General features: G+C 44.3%; 1 protein-coding gene and 1 pseudogene across 1 annotated transcript; both read left to right on the top strand.

Annotated features, from left to right (window-relative positions):
* Window positions 1-9: 9 nt before the first annotated feature.
* On the top strand, window positions 10-17,100 carry LOC139548362 (extracellular calcium-sensing receptor-like). Its single transcript, XM_071357997.1, has 9 exons — window positions 10-450; window positions 612-774; window positions 4,104-4,215; window positions 11,776-12,019; window positions 12,302-12,602; window positions 12,700-13,488; window positions 13,849-14,076; window positions 14,309-14,432; window positions 14,564-17,100. The coding sequence occupies exons 4-9, from the start codon at window positions 11,802-11,804 to the stop codon at window positions 15,478-15,480; spliced, it is 2,577 nt and encodes an 858-aa protein (XP_071214098.1). The 5' UTR covers window positions 10-450; window positions 612-774; window positions 4,104-4,215; window positions 11,776-11,801; the 3' UTR covers window positions 15,481-17,100.
* Window positions 4,238-5,315, top strand: LOC139548365 (extracellular calcium-sensing receptor-like; annotated as a pseudogene).
* Window positions 17,101-20,666: the final 3,566 nt, after the last annotated feature.

Below are 20,666 nucleotides of genomic sequence, written 5' to 3'. Positions count from 1 at the left end.
GGTAAGAAAGTGTTGAAAAACAGTTATTGCTTTAACGTCTCTTTTTCACATATACAAACATGTATGATCACAGAGTAAGACTAATCATATTTTAAAAAGTGTTGAAAACCATCTGTATCTGCCTGGGATTTCACTGCCTAAAACTGAAGTGACAGTACTAGATCTCCTCTTTGCAGGCTGGACCCAGGTGAGCTCCAAAGATCAGAACATGATCTTTGCCATAGTGGAGATCAATAACAGCTCTGAGCTGCTGCCAGGGTTGTCTCTGGCCTGCAGGATCCTTTTAACTCGTGCCTCACCCTCTGTGCGGGCGTCCCTGGCTCTGATAAACGGATGAGGAGGGGTCACAGAGCTGAACCAAGCCCGACCACCGTACACGCTGTCATAGGGGAGAGCACCACCTCCACTATAGGCATGGCACGCACCATGGAGCCCTTCCACATACCAGTGGTGAGTCAGGGAGTGTCTGTCTATATGCATTACTACGAGAGAAAGGCAGAGATGATACTATGTGAAAATACTGTCTTGCCTATGTACTACTTTTAACGGAATGGCAACATTGGAGCCGTGTGTTAAAATGAACTGTCTTGTGTTTTTTTTTTGTCTTCCAGCTCAGTCATTCAGCCAGCTGTGCTTGTCTGAGTAACAGAAGGCAATACCCTTCATACTTAAGAACCACTTCTAGTGACCTCTACATTAGCAGAGCCGTGGCCCAGCTGGTCAAACACTTTGGCTGGACTTGGGTGGGGGCCATCAGAACCAACAGTGACTATGGTAACAAAGCCAAAAAATTACACCTTTAGCCTGAAACTCTGTGGCTGTCACACCCTGATCTGTTTCACCTGTCTTTGTGATTGTCTCCACCCCCCTCCAGGTGTCGTCCATCTTCCCCATTATCCCCTGTGTATTTATACCTGTGTTCTCTGTTTGTATCTTGCCAGTTTGTCTTGTTTGTCAAGTCAACCAGCATTTTAGGTCTCATCTCCTGCTTTTCCCAGTCTCTCTTTTTCTCGCCCTCCTGGTTTTGACCCTTGCCTACCCTGACTCTGAGCCCTCCTGCCTGACCACTCTGCCTGCCCCTGAGCCTGCCTGTTGACCTGTACCTTTGCCCCACCTCTGGATTATTGACCTCTGCCTACCCTGACCCTGAGCCTGCCTGCTGTCCAGTACCGTTGCCCCACTGTATGATTGACCTCTGCCTACCCTGACCCTGAGTCTGCCTGCCGTCCGGTACCGTTGCCCCACCTCTGGTTTACTGACCCCTGCCTGACTTTACCAGCCTATTGCCTACCCCTGTGGATTAATAAACCATTGTTAATTCGGCGTGTCTGCATCTGGGTCTTACCTTCATACCTGAGAGTCGATTTACTAAACCAACAAATAACACCTGTAGCCTGTAAATCTGTGGCTTTACTAAGCCAACAAATAATGTCTGTAGCCTGTGAAACTGTGGCTTTACTTAGCCAACAAATAACGTCTTTAGCCTGTGACACTGTGGCTTTACTAAACCAACGAATAATGTCTGTAGCCTGTGACACTGTGGCTTTACTAAACCAACCAACAACGTCTGTAGCCTGTGACACTGTGGCTTTACTAAACCAACCAACAACGTCTGTAGCCTGTGACACTGTGGCTTTACTAAACCAATCAACAACGTCTGTAGCCTGTGACACTGTGGCTTTACTAAACCAACCAACAACGTCTGTAGCCTGTGACACTGTGGCTTTACTAAACCACTCAACAACGTCTTAGCCTGTGACACTGTGGCTTTACTAAACCAACCAACAACGTCTGTAGCCTGTGACACTGTGGCTTTACTAAACCAATCAACAACGTCTGTAGCCTGTGACACTGTGGCTTTACTAAACCAATCAACAACGTCTGTAGCCTGTGACACTGTGGCTTTACTAAGACAATAAATAACACCTGTAGCCTGTGACACTGTGGCTTTACTAAGACAATAAATAACACCTGTAGCCTGTGTCGCGAGGTCAGTGGAAAAAGCAAGATTGTGTTAAAAAGACCTCCAGGTGTTGCATTACCTCACCCAGGTGAATTTCACCACTAAGCATGGTGAGAGGGTGTTATTTGATGTCTACACCCTGGTCAGCAAGGTGAGAGGGTGTTATTGATGTCACACCCTGGTCAGCAAGGTGAGAGGGTGTTATTGACGGATACGGCCTTGGCAGCATGGTGAGAGGGTGTTATTGATGTCTACACCCTGGTCAGCAAGGTGAGAGGGTGTTATTGATGTCACACCCTGGTCAGCATGGTGAGAGGGTGTTATTGACGGATACGGCCTTGGCAGCATGGTGAGAGGGTGTTATTGATGGCTACACCCTGGTCAGCAAGGTGAGAGGGTGTTATTGATGTCTACACCCTGGTCAGCAAGGTGAGAGGGTGTTATTGATGTCTACACCCTGGTCAGCATGGTGAGAGGGTGTTATTGATGGATACGGCCTTGGCAGCATGGTGAGAGGGTGTTATTGATGGCTACACCCTGGTCAGCAAGGTGAGAGGGTGTTATTGATGTCTACACCCTGGTCAGCAAGGTGAGAGGGTGTTATTGATGGCTACACCCTGGTCAGCAAGGTGAGAGGGTGTTATTTGATGGCTAAGGCCTGGTCAGCAAGGTGAGAGGGTGTTCTTTGATGGCTACACCCTGGTCAGCAAGGTGAGAGGGTGTTATTTGATGGCTACATCCTGGGCAGCATGGTGAGAGGGTGTTATTGATGTCTACACCCTGGTCAGCAAGGAGAGAGGGTGTTAATGACGGCTACGGCCTGGGCAGCATGGTGAGAGGGTGTTATTTGATGTCTACACCCTGGTCAGCAAGGAGAGAGGGTGTTAATGACGGCTACGGCCTGGGCAGCATGGTGAGAGGGTGTTATTTGATGGCTACACCCTGGTCAGCAAGGTGAGAGGGTGTTATTGACGGATACGGCCTTGGCAGCATGGTGAGAGGGTGTTATTTGATGGCTAAGGCCTGGTCAGCAAGGTGAGAGGGTGTTATTGATGGCTACGGCCTGGTCAGCATGGTGAGCGGGGTTTATTTGATGGCTAAGGCCTGGTCAGGAAGGTGAGAGTGTGTTATTTGATGGCTACGTCCTGGTCAGCAAGGTGAGAGGGTGTTATTTGATGGCTAAGGCCTGGTCAGCAAGGTGAGAGGGGGTTATTTGATGGCTAAAGCCTGGTCAGCAAGGCGAGAGGGTGTTATTTGATCGCTACACCCTGGTCAGCAAGGTGAGAGGGTGTTATTGACGGATACGGCCTTGGCAGCATGGTGAGAGGGTGTTATTTGATGGCTAAGGCCTGGTCAGCAAGGTGAGAGGGTGTTATTTGATGGCTACGCCCTGTTCAGCAAGGTGAGAGGGTGAGATGGTGTTATTTGATTGCTAAGGCCTGGTCAGCAAGGTGAGAGGGTGTTATTTGATGGCTACACCCTGGTCAGCAAGGTGAGAGGGTGTTATTTGATGGCTAAGGCCTGGTCAGCAAGGTGAGAGGGTGTTCTTTGATGGCTACAGCCTGGTCAGCATGGTGAGCGGGGTTTATTTGATGGCTAAGGCCTGGTCAGCAAGGTGAGAGGGTGTTATTTGATGGCTAAGGCCTGGTCAGCAAGGTGAGAGGGTGTTATTTGATGGCTACACCCTGGTCAGCAAGGTGAGAGGGTGTTATTTGATGGCTAAGGCCTGGTCAGCAAGGTGAGAGGGTGTTCTTTGATGGCTATACCCTGGTCAGCAAGGTGAGAGGGTGTTATTTGATGGGCAGGGGGACCCATCGGAGGTCTACGGCCTGGTCAACTGGCAGATGGATAACATAGGGTACATCTTGTTTGAGACCATTGGCTACTATGACACCTCACAGCCAGAGAGCCAGCAGTTTGAGTGCTGTCTGGGCAGGCCATTGGCCTGAGGTAAGGACCTGTTAGGGAGATGGTCTGTGTAACTGTTCTGAATGGCTTTGTGTGTGACTGTGCTCCTTTAGGCCAAGTCTATTTACAGTGAACGTTTTGTATTCAAGAATAATGTATGTTTGTGTGTGATTGTGACTAAATATGAGGGATCCCTTGGTTTAAAGTGTGTCTGTGTGTTCCATTTACCCAGGTCTATCTGCAGGGAGAGCTGTCTGCCAGGGACCAGCAGGGCCTTCGTTAAGAAGAAACCTGTCTGCTGCATCAACTGCATCGCCTGTGCAGACTGGTCAGCAACACCACAAGTGAGACCTCAGGACTCATAGTTTTTATGCTAGCCTTCATCATGTTTATGTTGGGAAAAATCTCAGTCAGCACTTTACTGGTCTATCTAAAGATGTACTCGCTGTACATAATACAATTGTTAATGCGTTCAGATGCAGTGACATGTGCAAAAAGTCAAACGAAGAGGGGGATAACTGCAATTTGAAAGGGATGGAATACATCACCATCAGCGAACTCAAGGTTATACTTTGGTAACCTCCTCTGTGTTTGGTGGTTGTCTGACAATGACAATAGCACTGATATTCTTCCACTACAGACATACTCGCATCGTCAGACCCAAACACCTCTGAGCTGAGCTTCGTGCTGCTCTTCTCCTTGACTCTGTGTTTTATGTGTTCTCTTACTTTCATTGGCCGGCCCTCTGAGTGGTCCTGTGTGCTGCGTCACACAGCGTTTGGGATCACCTTCGTCCTCTGCATCTCTTGTGTTCTGGGGAAAACAATAGTGGTGTTGATGGCCTTCAGGGCTACACTTCCAGCCAGTAATGTCATGAAATGGTTTGGTCCTCCACAGCAGAGACTCAGTGTTCTGGCTTTCACTCTCATACAGGTCCTGATCTGTGTTCTTTGGTTAACAGTCTCCCCTCCTTTCCCCTACAAGAACATGAAGACAGATAAGGAAAAGGTCATTCTAGAGTGTGGTGTGGGTTCAGCTATTGGTTTGTGGGCTGTGTTGGGGTATATAGGACTCCTGGCTCGCTTGTGCTTTATGCTGGCTTTTCTGGCTCGAAAGCTGCCTCATAACTTCAATGAGGCCAAATTCATCACCTTCAGCATGCTCATATTCTATGCAGTCTGGATCACCTTTATCCCAGCTTATGTCAGGTGAATTTAATAACTTCCGGTTGCTCCAGGAAGCTTAGAATCGACACAGATAGACCTCATAGTGGCCTGATGGATTGTCAACGAAGACAGGTTCATAAGGCATTATTAACCTACATAGGCTTCATGTTGAATTTAGAGGAGAAGGCAATGTATTCCTATCGGGAGAGATGTCAATGTTAACTGTGAGATGATAAAAACCTGTTTTCACTGTTAAGGGTTAACCTTTTCTCAATATGGGGGCGCTGTTTTCACTTTGTAAAAATTAGTTCCCAAATTAAACTGCCTCGTACTCAATTCTTGCTCGTACAATATGCATATTATTATTACTATTGGATAGAAAACACTCTCTAGTTTCTAAAACCGTTTGAATTATATCTGTGAGTAAAACAGAACTCATTTTGCAGCAAACTTCCTGTCAGGAACTGAAAAATCTCAAATCGGGGGCTCTGTTCCAGGGTCAGTTTATAAATTTGCATGTAATCTATGGGTCGACATGCACTGCATACGCCTTCCCCTAGATGTCAGTAGGCAGTGAGAATTGGAATGGGGTGTCTGGGTAGATCTGAGGCCATATAAGAGCTCTTGGAACCGGGGGTGCAATCTTTTCTACGTTCGTCATAACGCGAGACAGACCTCAGGATAGCGTTCTGAAAAGCTGTTGTTATAGGCGCTAGATATATCCGGCTCTGATTTTATTCGATATACGTGTTAAAAACATCATAATGTAGTTATTTTAAACCGAGTTATATCAGTTTATATCAGTTTAATGCGATTTTCGGGATTTTCTTTGTTCTGCGTTATGGAGGGTTGGCCACTTATGCGCCACATGGCTAACGTTTGCTGCTAATTACACAGTTGAAGACGACATTCTACAACCGAGCAACGATTCTTCTGGACAAAGGACAACTTGTACAAGATTCTGATGGAAGCTCATCAAATAGTAAGAACTATTTATGATGTTAATTCGTAATTTCTGTCGAAAAAGTTAAACTATTATTCCGCCATTAATTTCGGTGCGGTCTCGCTTTAACGCACGCTGTATGTCGTAGTAACGTTATTTTAAAAAATCTAACACAGCGGTTGCATTAAGAACTAATGTATCTTTCATTTGCTGTCCAACCTGTATTTTTTTGTCAAGTTTATGATTAGTTATTGATTAGATTAGGTGCCTCTCCCAAGATTTCTCCCGACATTTTGTTTGCAGTTTGGCCACTATTCTCACTGTATAACCACGATTTGTGCCGCTAAATATGCACATTTTTTTCGAACAAACAATATATGTATTGTGTAATATGATGTTATAGGACTGTCATCTGATGAAGTTTTGAGACGGTTAGTGAAAAAATTTATATATTTTGCTGGTTTATTCGCTATCGCTAACGTGCATGAATCAATGCTGCTGTGTGGTTGGCTATTGTAGTAAGCTACTATAATGCTATATTGTGTTTTTGCTGTAAAACACTTAAAAAATCTGAAATATTGGCTGGATTCACAAGATGTTTGTCTTTCATTTGCTGTACGCTGTGTATTTTTCATAAATGTTTTATGATGAGTATTTGGGTAATTCACGTTGGTCTCTGTAGTTATTCTAGCCGCTTTGGTGAGATTTTGTGATGGTGGCTGCAATGTCAAACTATGATTTATACCTGCAATATGCACATTTTTCGAACAAAACATATGCTATACAATAAATATGTTATCAGACTGTCATCTGATGAAGTTGTTTCTTGGTTAGTGACTATTCATATCTTTATTTGGTCGAATTTGTGATAGCTACCTATGCAGTAAAAAAATGGTGGAGAAAAAAAAGTTGAGTCTTTTGCTATCGTGGTTAGCTAATAGAAATACATATTGTGTCTTCCCTGTAAAACATTTTAAAAATCAGAAATGATGGCTGGTCTTTCATCTGGTGTCTTGGACTTGTGATTTCATGATATTTAGATGCTAGTATTTACTTGTGGCGCTATGCTAGGCTATGCTAGTCAGCTTTTTTACTGATGAGGGTGCTCCCGGATCCGGGATGAGTACTAAGTAGAAGTTAATGCCACATGGTCAAGGTTAGGCTTGCACAGATTGGGAGGATCTCAGGAACGTTCCTGTGGTTGAAATGTCCTTCTAACCTTAACGGTTCTCCCGCTGTCACCAGAAAGCACCTGCAATTTAGGGCCAGGCTTCATTATGGGCCTACTTTTTTCATGGTTGCTGAGCTCAGACCGAGCAAGCTACGGTCTAACTCGGCAAAGCCTAGAGATTATGGTAATGCCATTGCAGGCTCTGAGTGTCTTTAAACACCGCACTTTGTCACTCCATCCTTGCTGTGTGTGTGTGTGTGTGTGTGTGTGTGTGTGTGTGTGTGTGTGTGTGTGTGTGTGTGTGTGTGTGTGTGTGTGTGTGTGTGTGTGTGTGTGTGTGTGTGTGTGTGTGTGTGTGTGTGTGTGTGTGTGTGTGTGTGTGTGTGTGTGTGTGTGTGTGTGTGAGAGCTTTTCTTTGACATCTGTTGGGAGAAATGACTGATTTACAGTTCATGAGGGTTGCCTAATCACACATATGAACTTTTAAAAAGATCTGACCTTTTTAACCCTTCAAAACAGCAACTATGACACCATTTTAAGGCACTTCCGGTTGACACAGGAAGCTGAAAGTGAACACATATCCTCCTTGGGGTATGCTCTTATAGAATTGTAAGTTTTAAGTCTTTATGTTAAGAACTTACTTATTTACAGAGGGTTGAATGAGTGTGTGTTATTTCAGAAAATCACAGAAAATCACAGAAATCTCGCTGAGCTCCGAAACACTTAAAAAAGATTAGTCAGAACACGCTGCAACTGGATCTGTAACTTTTTTGAAAAACAACACACCTTTTTTTGAACACCAATTGTACAATGTACGATTTCTCTTAAATTACGATAGATAAATGGCTGGTTCTTTTTTTCCTGACACCGTAGGTTCATGTACTTTGACGTGAAGGGGTCAAATTAGCGTTCTATTTTCGTTTTTGACCTTTAATCCCAGAAAAATGGCCATAACTCAAAAAGCGTTGAGGCCTCGACGCCATCTTGTTTGGGGCCAACTGCCCATTATGCCAAACCTATGCTCACAAAGTTTCGTCTTCAAAGTATTTTCTGTGTAGGAGAAAAGGCCACGTTGTGATTGGTGATGTTTTATACATTTGCAATATGATTTCATTCGCCCTCTGGTGGGATTTACCGGGACAGCGAAAAAATGACCAAAATTTGAAAATTTTATAAAACGGAAACCGAATGTCCGAGAGACTTCGTTCGATGACTTCCCGGAAGATCTTGCCACCATGCACGGCCCGCCGCCGTCCTCAAATTTTACAAACGTTCGCGGACGTCTAGTAAGGGACCGTACATTTGCAATATGGAGTTTCTCATCAACCATACGGCAAATGTCAAAATGTTCCCTTCATGTATGTAAGACACTCATATGTTCGTTAATGTTAAATTTTACGAATATTATTTGAATTGCGCGCCCTCCATTTTCACCGGAAGTTGTCGGCTAATTAACCTTTTGTCAATAGGGGGTGCTGTTAGCACTTTTTTTTTTTTGACATTGCCAAATTAAACTGCCTAGTAGTCAATTCTTGCTCGTACAATATGCATATTATTGTTATTATTGGATAGAAAACACTCTCTAGTTTCTATAACTGTTGGAATTATGTCTCTGAGTGGAACAGAACTCTATCTACAGCACTTTTCCTGACAGGGAGTGAGATTTCAGAAATCTTGGCCTCTGGTCCCAGGTCAGTTTTAATGTCCCTGTGAATGCTATGAGGATACAAACACTGCCTACACCTTCCTCTAGATGTCAGTAAGTGGTGACAATTTGAATGGAGTCGATTGCGCAATCAGGGCCTGTATAAAACACCAAAGACCGGAAGTAGCTTTCCTTTGGACCCTGCGCTCGACCACGATGGACGTTGGACCGACCTCTTTCCAAGCCTTGGTTTAGCCAGTAATATATCGCCGGTCATGTTTTTACTTGTTATAGGTGTTAAAAACATCATAAGGTAGTTAATTTAAACCGTTTTATAGCAATTTATATCCGTTTAGTGCGATTTTGAGGCATTTATTTGTGACGCCCTTCCATGAGCTGGGCACGTTTCCTGTACATACCGAACGTTAGTGGCCATTTCGACGGGACAAGAGGACATCTTTCGACCAAAAGACGATTAGACCGGAGAAAGGATACATTGCCCAAGATTCTGATGGAAGAACAGCTCATAGTAAGAACTATTTATGATGATAAATCGCTGTTCTGTTGAAAAATTTTAAACGCATATATCGCCATTTTGTTTTGTGTAGCTTCGCTTTGGCGGACCCGGTATTGCACAGTAAGGATAATTTTAGAAATGTAAGTCAGCGATTGCATTAAGAACTAATTTGTCTTTCGATTCCTGTCAACCCTGTATTTTTTTGTCAAGTTTATGATTAGTTATCGATTAGACTAGATCACTCTCAAAGATGGCGCCCGACATTTTCATGCCAGTTTTGCTACTATTCTCATTGTATAACCACGTTTTTTTGTGGCTAAATATGCACATTTTCGAACAAACTCTATATGTATGTTGTAATATGATGTTACAGGAGTGTCATCGGAAGAATTCTGAGAAGGTTAGTGAAAAAATTAATATATTTTGGTGATCATAACGTTATCGCTCCCGTTGCCTTGAATTCATGCTGGGGTAACGTTTGCACATGTGGTATGCTAATATAACGATTTATTGTGTTTTCGCTGTAAAACGCTTAGAAAATCTGAAATATTGTCTGAATTCACAAGATCTGTGTCTTTCCATTGCTATGCTTTGTCTATTTTTATGAAATGTTTTATGATGAGTAAATTGGTAATACACGTTGCTCTCTGTATTTATTCTAGTCGAGTTGTGATGGTGGGTGCAATTGTAAACTATGATTTCTACCTGAAATATGCACATTTTTCTAACAAAACCTATCCTATACAATAAATATGTTATCAGACTGTCATCTGATGAGGTTTTTTCTTGGTTAGTGGCTATCAATATCTTTATTTGGCCAAATTGGTGATAGCTACTGGTGGAGAGAAAAAATGGTGGACAAAGAAAAATGGTGTCTTTTGCTAACGTGGTTAGCTAATAGATTTACATATTGTGTCTTCCCTGTAAAACATTTTAAAAATCAGAAATGATTGCTGGATTCACAAGAAGTGGATCTTTCATCTGGTATCTTGGACTTGTGATTGAATGATATTTAGATGCTACTATTTACTTGTGACGCTATGCTAGCTATGCTATTCAGCTTTTTTACTGGTGGGGGGGTGGGGGTGCTCCCGGATCCGGGTTTCTGAGGCGGTAGAAGTTAACTCTAGGCCAGTCTGTCACGAATCCCGCCGAAGATGGTGCCTCTTCCTGTTCAGGCGGACTACTAGCTGCCACCGATCCCCTTTTCTGTTTCATTTAGTTGTGTCTGATTTGTTGCACCTGTTTCGTGTTTAGGTTTGGTTGTGGGCTATTTGAACCCAGTTGGCTCGCCGGCTTTTGTGCGGGCTTGTTTTTCTGTTTGTGGTGTTCGTTTATTCTTGTGGTATCAGTTCCTGCTCAGTTTCGTCCTGTTTGAGTGGACTGGGACTTTATGCGCCCTTGTGTGTGTGGCGTGACCGTCTCTCTGGTTGTATTTGGAATATTAAAAATCCACATCTTTTGGAACTACCCTGCTCTCTGCGCCTGACTCCTGCACTCAAACCTTATTGAAGCCTTGACACAGTCATTTAATAATAAAATCTTATTTACAAAGACAGGCTACCTCAGACAACACAGAGACAATTGTGCGCTGCCCTATGGGACGCCCAAAAACAGCCAGATGTGATATAGCCTGGAATCGCACCAGGGACTGTAGTGACACCTCTTGCACTGTTATGCAGTTCATTAGACTGCTGCAACACTCGGGAGCCAAATAAACAACGGCCAGAAGTGGAAACAACTGGCAAATGTTGGCTACTTTGAAGAATCTCAAATAAAATATATTGTTTAACACTTTTTTGTTTACTACATTATTCCATATGTGTTATTTCATAGTTTTGATGTCTTCAATATTATTCAAAAATGTAGAAAATAGTAAAAATAAACAAAAAGCCTTGAATATGTAGTTGTGTCCAAACTTTTGACTGGTACTGTCTGTTGAAGTGTGTCAAATATGTTTGAAAACACTATGTTAAAAGCACTGTGTGGGCTTGTCCCTAGGATTACCAAAGACAAAGAGCTGGATCAGTGGGTCACCAATCAGGGCCTTGCAACAGTAACAAGAGGTGATGTGAATCAGTGGGTCACCAATCAGGGCCTTCTTTGCGACAATCAGGTTACGTACCCGGGACAAACCGTGAGCTAGACAAAAACCTTGTCTATGATGAGAGACGGAGTTGGGATATTAACAGAGGCTGGGCTACATTGCTAATATGAGCAAAGCAGTGGATAGATAAATGCAGACGTCTGAAATGCAATTATCTATCCACTGCTTGCTCATATTAGCAGCATAGCCCAGCCTCTGTCACTATCCCACCTCCCTCTCTCATCCTTTACCCCGGGGAAACAATAAACACTAGAAAAACATCCCACTCGTTGAGAGGGAGTGTATTGGCAGTTCCAGCGTCTTAGGGGGCACTTTCAGCTCTATAAAAGAGGAACCCTTCTGTCTGCCCTCACAGACACAGCTTCCCTGCTGAAGTCTGGCATGGCACTGAGAACAGACATGGTTCTCTGGCTGCTGGTGGTGGTGATGAGGGGTATGGCTGTTCCAGCCCCAATCTGCTCTCTGCTGGGCCAACCCGCTCTGCCTCTCCTGTCTGCCGAGGGGGACATCAACATTGGGGCAGTGTTCGGTCTACATAGGAATGCCCTCTTCAAGGTCCATTCGTTCACCTCCAGACCAGAGAAAACACCCTGTATCAGGTATGTGTTGAAAAACAACTGTCTGTGGGTACTTTTAGCATTTTTGGAATATTTCTCATCAATATTTCTCACTGAAATTAGGCACAGTGCTTAATTACACTATTGTAGATGATCTGTGCATTTATTTTTGGACAAAACAAGTATACAAATTGTTTCTGTTATACTAAACACTACTCAACTCATCTCGACCGAGTATATCAGTTTTGCTGGCATATGTGATTGTGGCAAATAAGATTCCTGGCTTCAACTAACATATCATTTTGGTTTGTTATCGCTGTGCAGTTTCAACCCACGTGAGTTCCAGTTTGCACAGACCCTGATCTTTGCCCTGGAGGAGATCAACAACAGCAGTGATCTTCTCCCAGGTCTGTCTCTGGGTTACCAGGTCTATGACTCCTGCAGCTCTGCCACCCTGGGCATCCACTCAGCCCTGGCCCTGATGAACAGCCCTGGACCTGAGGACAGCCTGGGAGACCCCTCCGCCTGCTCCAGATCTCCAGCCGTGTTGGGCATTGTAGGGGAGTCAAGCTCCACATCCACCATCGGAATATCATCCCTGGTCGGACCATTCAGCATCCCTGTGGTGAGACACCTTCTGGTTTGGGCTCTTTAGAGGTAGTATAATCAATGTCAGCTATGTATGAAAGATCAATTCAAATCTTCCCGTTTCTTCCACACAGATCAGCCACTTTGCCACCTGTGCTTGTCTGAGTAACAGAAAAAAGTTCCCCTCCTTCTTCAGAACCATCCCCAGTGACTTCTACCAGAGCAGAGCCCTGGCAAAGCTGGTCAAACACTTTGGATGGAACTGGGTGGGAGTGGTGAACAGCAACAATGACTATGGAAACAACGGCATGGCCACATTCCTGGAGGCAGCGTGGCATGATGGGGTCTGTGTAGAGTACCAAGAGTCCATACACCGCACAGACTCCCGAGAGAAGCTCCTGGAAGTCGTCAAGGTGATCAGGAGGGCCACAGCCAGGGTGGTGGTACTGTTCTTGACCTTGGGGGAACTCATCCCCCTGCTGAATGAGTTGGCTCTGGAGGGAGACCCAGGGCTGCAGTGGGTGGGCAGCGAGTCCTGGATCACAGCCAGACTGCTGGCGGATAACAAGGCCTACGGCTTTCTGAGTGGGGCGGTGGGCTTTGCCATCAGGAATGCCAGGCTGGATGGTCTGGAGGGGTTCCTAGACAAGGTGCACCCCTCCCAGGCGCCAGAAAACACCCTGCTCAGGGAGTTCTGGGAGTCTGTGTTCCAGTGCTCCTTCGAGGGGGGCAGCAGCACGCTGTGCACAGGAACAGAGAGCTTAGCAAAGCTGAAGAACCAATACACGGACGTGTCAGAGCTGAGAATATCCAATAAAGTGTACACAGCTGTATATGCCATTGCACACGCTCTACACAACCTACTGACAGACTTAAAGAATGACACAGACAGTGGAAACATACCAGTCTACACATCACAGCAGGTGAGCAAGCTCCAGATTCAACAAAACATGAATAACATATCATATGAATCATCCCACTCTAGCTGTCTCTCTATGTGTCTCTGTCTGTCTGTCTGTCTGTCTGTCTGTCTGTCTGTCTGTCTGTCTGTCTGTCTGTCTGTCTGTCTGTCTGTCTGTCTGTCTGTCTGTCTGTCTGTCTGTCTGTCTGTCTGTCTGTCTGTCTGTCTGTCTGTCTGTCTGTCTGTCTCTCTGTCTCTCTGTCTGTCTCTCTCTCTCTATCTCTCTCTCTCTCTCTCTCTCTCTCTCTCTCTCTCTCTCTCTCTCTCTCTCTCTCTCTCTCTCTCTCACTCTCACTCTCTCTCTCTCCATGTTGTTGAGCAGGTGCTACAGTACCTGAAGGAGGTGAGGTTTAGAGTAAAGACAGGAGAGGAGATCTGGTTCGATGCTAACGGAGATGTGGTGGCGTGCTACGACCTAGTGAACTGGCAGCAGGATGAGAATGGGACCCTGCAGTTCCATGCTGTGGGGCTGTATGATTCCTCGATGCCACCTGAACAGCGCATTAGCTTCAACAAGGGAAAACTGGTCTGGGCAGGGGGCCAGGCAGAGGTAGGACTAAATACATGTTGACTATGTTGCAAAAGCATAACACATGCAAACCTCAAACCACTACAAATGTAAAACATGCATTCTATAATGTTTACATAATCTACAAAGTCTATCTCAATTGTCTTGTTTTGTATTGGTAATATAACTTCCACAAGTAGTGACATTAAAATATTTCTGCACGTTTATTTATATAAAATACACCATTATTCAGACGTGTTGTATTTCTCTACAGGCACCTGCAGGGGTGTGCAGTGAGAGCTGTCCCACAGGCACTCGTAAGGCTGTACAGAAAGGAAAGCCTGTATGCTGTTATGACTGTGTACCATGTGCGGAGGGAGAGATCAGTAATATCACAGGTAATATATAATGCATTTAGGGCTACCTGCAATACTTTCAAGCTCTGTCACTGCCCAACAAGACTAATAGATGTGGAAAAACACATGACACACTGATTCATGGAATGAATGACGTTCTAATCTCCTTACAGATTCTAACGGCTGCTATCGATGTGACTTGGAGTATTGGTCAAATGAAAAAAGGGACCGCTGTGTGTTGAAACCAGTTGAATTCCTCTCCTATGAAGAAATGATGGGCATAGTTCTGGTGTTTTTTTCCTTACTGGGGTCTGGTGTTACTACTCTGGTAGCTGTTGTGTTTTCAATTCATAAGGACACCCCCATTGTCAGGGCCAACAACTCTGAGCTGAGCTTCCTGCTGCTCTTCTCCTTGACTCTGTGTTTTCTGTGTTCTCTTACTTTCATTGGCCGGCCCTCTGAGTGGTCCTGTATGCTGCGTCACACAGCGTTTGGGATCACCTTCGTCCTCTGCATCTCTTGTGTTCTGGGGAAAACAATAGTGGTGTTGATGGCCTTCAGTGCTACACTTCCAGCCAGTAATATCATGAAATGGTTTGGTCCTCCACAGCAGAGACTCAGTGTTCTGGCTTTCACTCTCATACAGGTCCTGATCTGTGCTCTTTGGTTAACAGTCTCCCCTCCTTTCCCCTACAAGAACATGAAGACCTATAAGGAAAAGGTCATTCTAGAGTGTGATGTGGGTTCAGCTATTGGTTTCTGGGCTGTGTTGGGGTATATAGGACTCCTGGCTCTCTTGTGCTTTGTGCTGGCTTTTCTGGCTCGAAAGCTGCCTGATAACTTCAATGAGGCCAAATTCATCACCTTCAGCATGCTCATATTCTGTGCAGTCTGGATCACCTTTATCCCAGCTTATGTCAGCTCTCCTGGGAAGTTCACTGTAGCTGTGGAGATCTTTGCTATTCTGGCCTCCAGTTTTGGTTTACTTTTCTGCATATTTGCTCCTAAATGTTTCATTATATTGCTGAGGCCAGAGCAAAACACCAAGAAACATATGATGGGGAAGACGTCCAATGACATACGATATTAAAGAAACATATGATAGGGAAGACATCCAATGACATACGATATTAAAGAAACATACGATAGGGAAGACATCCAATGACATACGATATTAAAGAAACATATGATAAGGAAGACATCCAATGACATACGATATTAAAGAAACATATGATAAGGAAGACATCCAATGACCTACGATATTAAAGAAACATATTTTAGGAAAGGCGTCAACCAAAGCCCTTCAGGATGGATACTGACCATTGACCTATTCAAAGTCTTTCTATAATAAACACAGACACATCATTTCAAAAGTCAGTCATGGGTTAACCTCATCCCCATGCTCAAATGATACCAAAAAATAGAGCCTGGAAACTCTGTGCAATGAAGTGGGACTTGAAAGGGGAAGGGTTCAAATCAAGGCAGGAGAGAGAGATCCTGCTATAGTTTGACTTTGAAAACTGCAGAAAATCTCACAATGATCATATTACTTTTAGGACGTCCCAACTGATTCTGAGTTTGGGCATATTTCATTTTTTATTAATTTCACCTTTATTTAACCAGGTAGCTAGTTGAGATCAAGTTCTCATTTACAACTGCGACCTGGCCAGGATTAAGCAAAGCAGCGCGACACAAACAACAACACAGAGTTACACATGGAATAAACAAACATGGAGTCAATAATACAATAGAAATGGTCTATATACAGTGTGTGCAAATGAGGTAGGATAAGGGAGGTGGGGCAATAAATAGGCCATAGTGGCGAAATAATTACAATATAGCAATTTAACACTGGAGTGATACATGTGCAGATGATGAATGTGCAAGTAGAGATACTGAGGTGCAAAGGAGCAAAATATGAAGTTTACATGTGAGAACTAGGTGCATACTTTCTGATTTCCTGATCTCACTTCCTTGTTTAGCCGAATTCGTTTGTAGAGGGAAGGTTCTAAGGGTTATGTTGGACGGTGATGGACTGAGATATCAGCCAATGTAAATCCGCTCCTGCCATGGACTCCATTCCTGTCTCTTCATGAGACATTGTGAGAGACGGTTCGAAAGAGAAAGAGCCTCCTGGTGGACAAGATCTGTCATGGGTACATCGATGTTCAATAAGTCCAATAAGTCCTGAACAAACATCCAACAGCACATTATGCCAAGCAGCCATATCTACATTGGTGTGGTCGCACATTATGAGAGTCATGACAATAATGAAGCAGAAAGAAAATCAAATTTTTTGACATAGCCGATGTTTCTCACTGCTCTACCCCAGCGGCCACTGACAGCCTGGTGTGCTTCCACAGGCCCCCTCAGTGACCCCCTCAGTGACTGCTGCTGTCCAGTCCAGGTCCAGATCAGGAGCCCACACACAAGCCCCTTACTGAGCCTCTGTCTCACAGGCCTGCTCTGGACAAGCATGGTCTACTATCTCGTCAAAAACGACATTGACTTCTTAAACCTCTCCTCATAGGCCTGTGGGCCACAACCCAATGTGTGTCAATACACCAATGGGCATGTGGCATTCATACCACCATCAATACAAAACAATGTCTCAGTGAAATGTGTTATAATGAATATATGTCTGTACTGCATGTATGGTGTAATGTATTAGCTACCCTTCATGTAATATTAGAGTGGTTGTAATAAACAATTCAGCTGTCTAATATATCTGGATCTCCAGTCTTACTTGAATTATCACAATGCTAGAGAAAGACACAAAAAAAAAAAAAACTAGAATGGTCATTTTCTATGAATTGTGTGACTTGCTTCAGCTGGCCAAATGTATCTGTATGTAGTAGTAGTAACAATAGTAATAGTAAATCAAATCAAATCAAATGTTGTTAGTCACATGAGCTCAATAAAACTGGTCTGGACCTTACAGTGAAATGCTTACGTATGAGCCCCTAACCAAGAATGCAGTTTAAAGAAATACAGATAAGAATAAGAAATAAAATTAACAAGTAAAATTAACAAACAACAAAAAATTTACAAACAACAAAGAGCAGCAGTAAAATAACAATAGTAAGACTATATACAGGGGGGTACCGGTATAGAGTCAATGTGCGGGGGCTCCGGTTAGTTGAGGTAATATGTACATGCAGGTAGAGTTATTAAAGTGTCTATGCATAGATGATGACAACAGACAGTAGCAGCAGTCTAAAATAGGATTATCTTATGGAGACAGTCAAAGAACACTTTGGAACTCTATTTTTTTCCTGGGAGGAGGAGGAGTAGTAGAGGTAGTAGTAGTAGTAGTAGTAGTAGTAGTAGTAGTAGTTGTAGTTGTAGTAGTAGTACTAGTAGAAGTAGTAGTAGTAGTATTAGTAGTTGTTGTTGTTGTTGTTGTAGTAGTAGCAGTAGTGGTAGTAGTAGTAGTAGTGGTAGTAGTAGTTGCAGTAGTAGTAGTAGTAGTAGTGGTAGTAGGCCTTTTTTATATATTTTTATTTAACCTTTATTTAACCAGGTAGGCTAGTTGAGAACAAGTTCTCATTTACAATTGCGACCTGGCCAGGATAAAGCAAAGCAGTTCGACCCATACAACAACACAGAGTTACACATGGAGTAAAACAAACATACAGTCAATACTACAGTAGAAAATAAGTCTATATACAATGAGATAAGGGAGGTAAAGGCAAAAAAAGGCCATGGTAGCGATGTAAATCCAATATAGCAAGTAAAACACTGGAATGGTAGATTTGCAGTGGAAGAATGTGCAAAGTAGAAATATAAATAATGGGGTGCAAAGGAGCAAAATAAATAAATAAATACATTAGGGGAAGAGGTAGTTGGGCTAAATTATAGATGGGCTATGTACAGGTGCAGTAATATGTGAGCTGCTCTGACAGCTGGTGCTTAAAGCTAGTGAGGGAGATAAGTGTTTCCAGTTTCAGAGATTTTTGTAGTTCATTCCAGTCATTGGCAGCAGAGAACTGGAAGGAGAGGCGGCCAAAGAGGAATTGGTTTTGGGGGTGACCAGAGAGATATACCTGCTGGAGCGTGTGCTACAGGTGGGTGATGCTATGGTGACCAGCGAGCTGAGATAAGGGGGGACTTTACCTAGCAGGGTCATGTAGATGACCTGGAGCCAGTGGGTTTGGCGACGAGTATGAAGCGAGGGCCAGCCAACGAGAGTGTACAGGTCGCAGTGGTGGGTAGTATATGGGGCTTTGGTGACAAAACGGATGGCACTGTGATAGACAGCATCCAATTTATTGAGTAGGGTATTGGAGGCTATTTTGTAAATCACCGATTTACCGTAAATCACCGTAAATCATCGCCGAAGTCGAGGATCGGTAGGATGGCCGGACTTCCGGTGGTGACAGAGATTGCCACCTCGCTTCGCGTTCCTAGGAAACTATGCAGTATTTAGTTATTTTACGTGTTATTTATTACATTGGTACCCCAGGTAATCTTAGGTTTTATTACATACAGTCGGGAGGAACTACTGAATATAAGAGCAACGTCAACTCACCATCGCTACGACTAGGAATACGACTTTCCCGAAGCAGATCCTGTGTTTTGCCCACCACCCGGGACAATGGATCGGATACCAGCCGGCGAACCAATACAACGACGTCGAAAAAGGGGCAGAGGAAGCAGTCTTCTGGTCAGGCTCCGGAGACGGGCACATCACGCACCTCTCCCGAGCATACTACTCGCCAATGCCCAGTCTCTTGACAACACGGTTGATGAAATCCGTGCAAGGGTAGCATTCCAGAGAGAAATCAGAGACTGTAACGTTCTTTGCTTCACGGAAACATGGCTCACTCGAGACACGCTATCGGAGTCGGTACACCCAGCTGGTTTCTTCACGCATCGCGCTGACAGAAACAAACATCTATCTGGTCAGAAGAGGGGCGGGGGGGGGGGGGGGGGGGTATGCCTATGATTAACGAGACGTGGTGTGATCATAACAACATACAGGAACTCAAGTCCTTCTGTTCACCTGACTTAGAATTCCTCACAATCAAATGTCGACCGCATTATCTACCAAGAGAATTCTCTTTGATTATAATCACAGCCGCATATATTCCCCCCCAAGCAGACACATCAATGGCTCTGAACTAACTTTATTTGACTCTATGTAAACTGGAAACCACATATCCTGAGGCTGCATTCATTGTAGCTGGGGATTTTAACAAGGCTAATATGAAAATAAGACTCCCTAAATTCTATCAGCATATTGATTGTGCTACCAGGGCTGGTAAAACCCTGGATCATTGTTATTCTAACTTCTGCGACGCATATAAGGCCCTCCCCCGCCCTCCTTTCGGAAAAGCTGACCACGACTCCATTTTGTTGCTTCCAGCCTATAGACAGAAACTAAAACAGGAAGCTCCCACTCTCAGGTCTGTTCAACACTGGTCCGACCAATCTGATTCCACGCTTCAAGATTGCTTCGATCACGTGGATTGGGATATGTTCCGCATTGCGTCGAACAACAACATTGATGAATACGCTGATTCGGTGAGCGAGTTCATTACCAAGTGCATTGGCGATGTCGTACCCACAGCAACTATTAAAACATTCCCCAACCAGAAACCGTGGATTAATGGCAGCATTCGCGCGAAACTGAAAGCGCGAACCACTGCTTTCAACCATGGCAAGGTGACTGGAAACATGACCGAATACAAACAGTGTAGCTATTCCCTCCGCAAGGCAATCAAACAAGCTAAGCTTCAGAATAGAGAAAAAGTAGAGTCGCAATTCAACGGCTCAGACACAAGAGGTATGTGGCAGGGTCTACAGTCAATCACAGATTACAAAAAGAAAACCAGCCCCATCGCGGACCAGGATGTCTTGCTCCCAGACAGACTAAACAACTTCTTTGCTCGCGTTGAGGACAATGCAGTGCCACTGACACGGCCCGCTACCAAAACCTGCACTCTCCTTCACTGCAGCCGATGTGAGTAAAACATTTAAACGTGTTAACCCTCGCAGGGCTGCACACCCAGACGGCATCCCCAGCCGCGTCCTCAGCGCATGCGCAGACCAGCTGGCTGGTGTGTTTACGGACATATTCAATCAATCCTTATCGCAGTCTGCTGTTCCCACATGCTTCAAGAGGGCCACCATTTTTCCTGTTCCCAAGAAAGCTAAGGTAACTGAGCTAAACGACTACCGTCCCGTAGCACTCACTTCCGTCATCATGAAGTGCTTTGAGAGACTAGTCATGGACCATATCACCTACACCCTACCTGACACCCTAGACCCACT

Source organism: Salvelinus alpinus, chromosome 21 (assembly GCF_045679555.1).
Source record: "Salvelinus alpinus chromosome 21, SLU_Salpinus.1, whole genome shotgun sequence".
In the NCBI taxonomy this organism is placed as follows: Eukaryota; Metazoa; Chordata; class Actinopteri; order Salmoniformes; family Salmonidae; genus Salvelinus; species Salvelinus alpinus.
Note: the sequence above shows the minus strand (reverse complement) of the source record. Positions and strands in the feature narration are given on the sequence as shown.

What these genes read in the sequence shown, in the direction of transcription:
- LOC139548362 (XM_071357997.1), top strand. Translation starts at nt 11,802, where the DNA reads ATGGCACTGAGAACAGACATGGTTCTCTGGCTGCTGGTGGTGGTGATG. An exon ending in GACCATTCAGCATCCCTGTG is followed by an intron (nt 12,603 to 12,699) that starts GTGAGACACCTT and finishes TCTTCCACACAG; the next exon opens with ATCAGCCACTTTGCCACCTG. An exon ending in AGAGATCAGTAATATCACAG is followed by an intron (nt 14,433 to 14,563) that starts GTAATATATAAT and finishes ATCTCCTTACAG; the next exon opens with ATTCTAACGGCTGCTATCGA.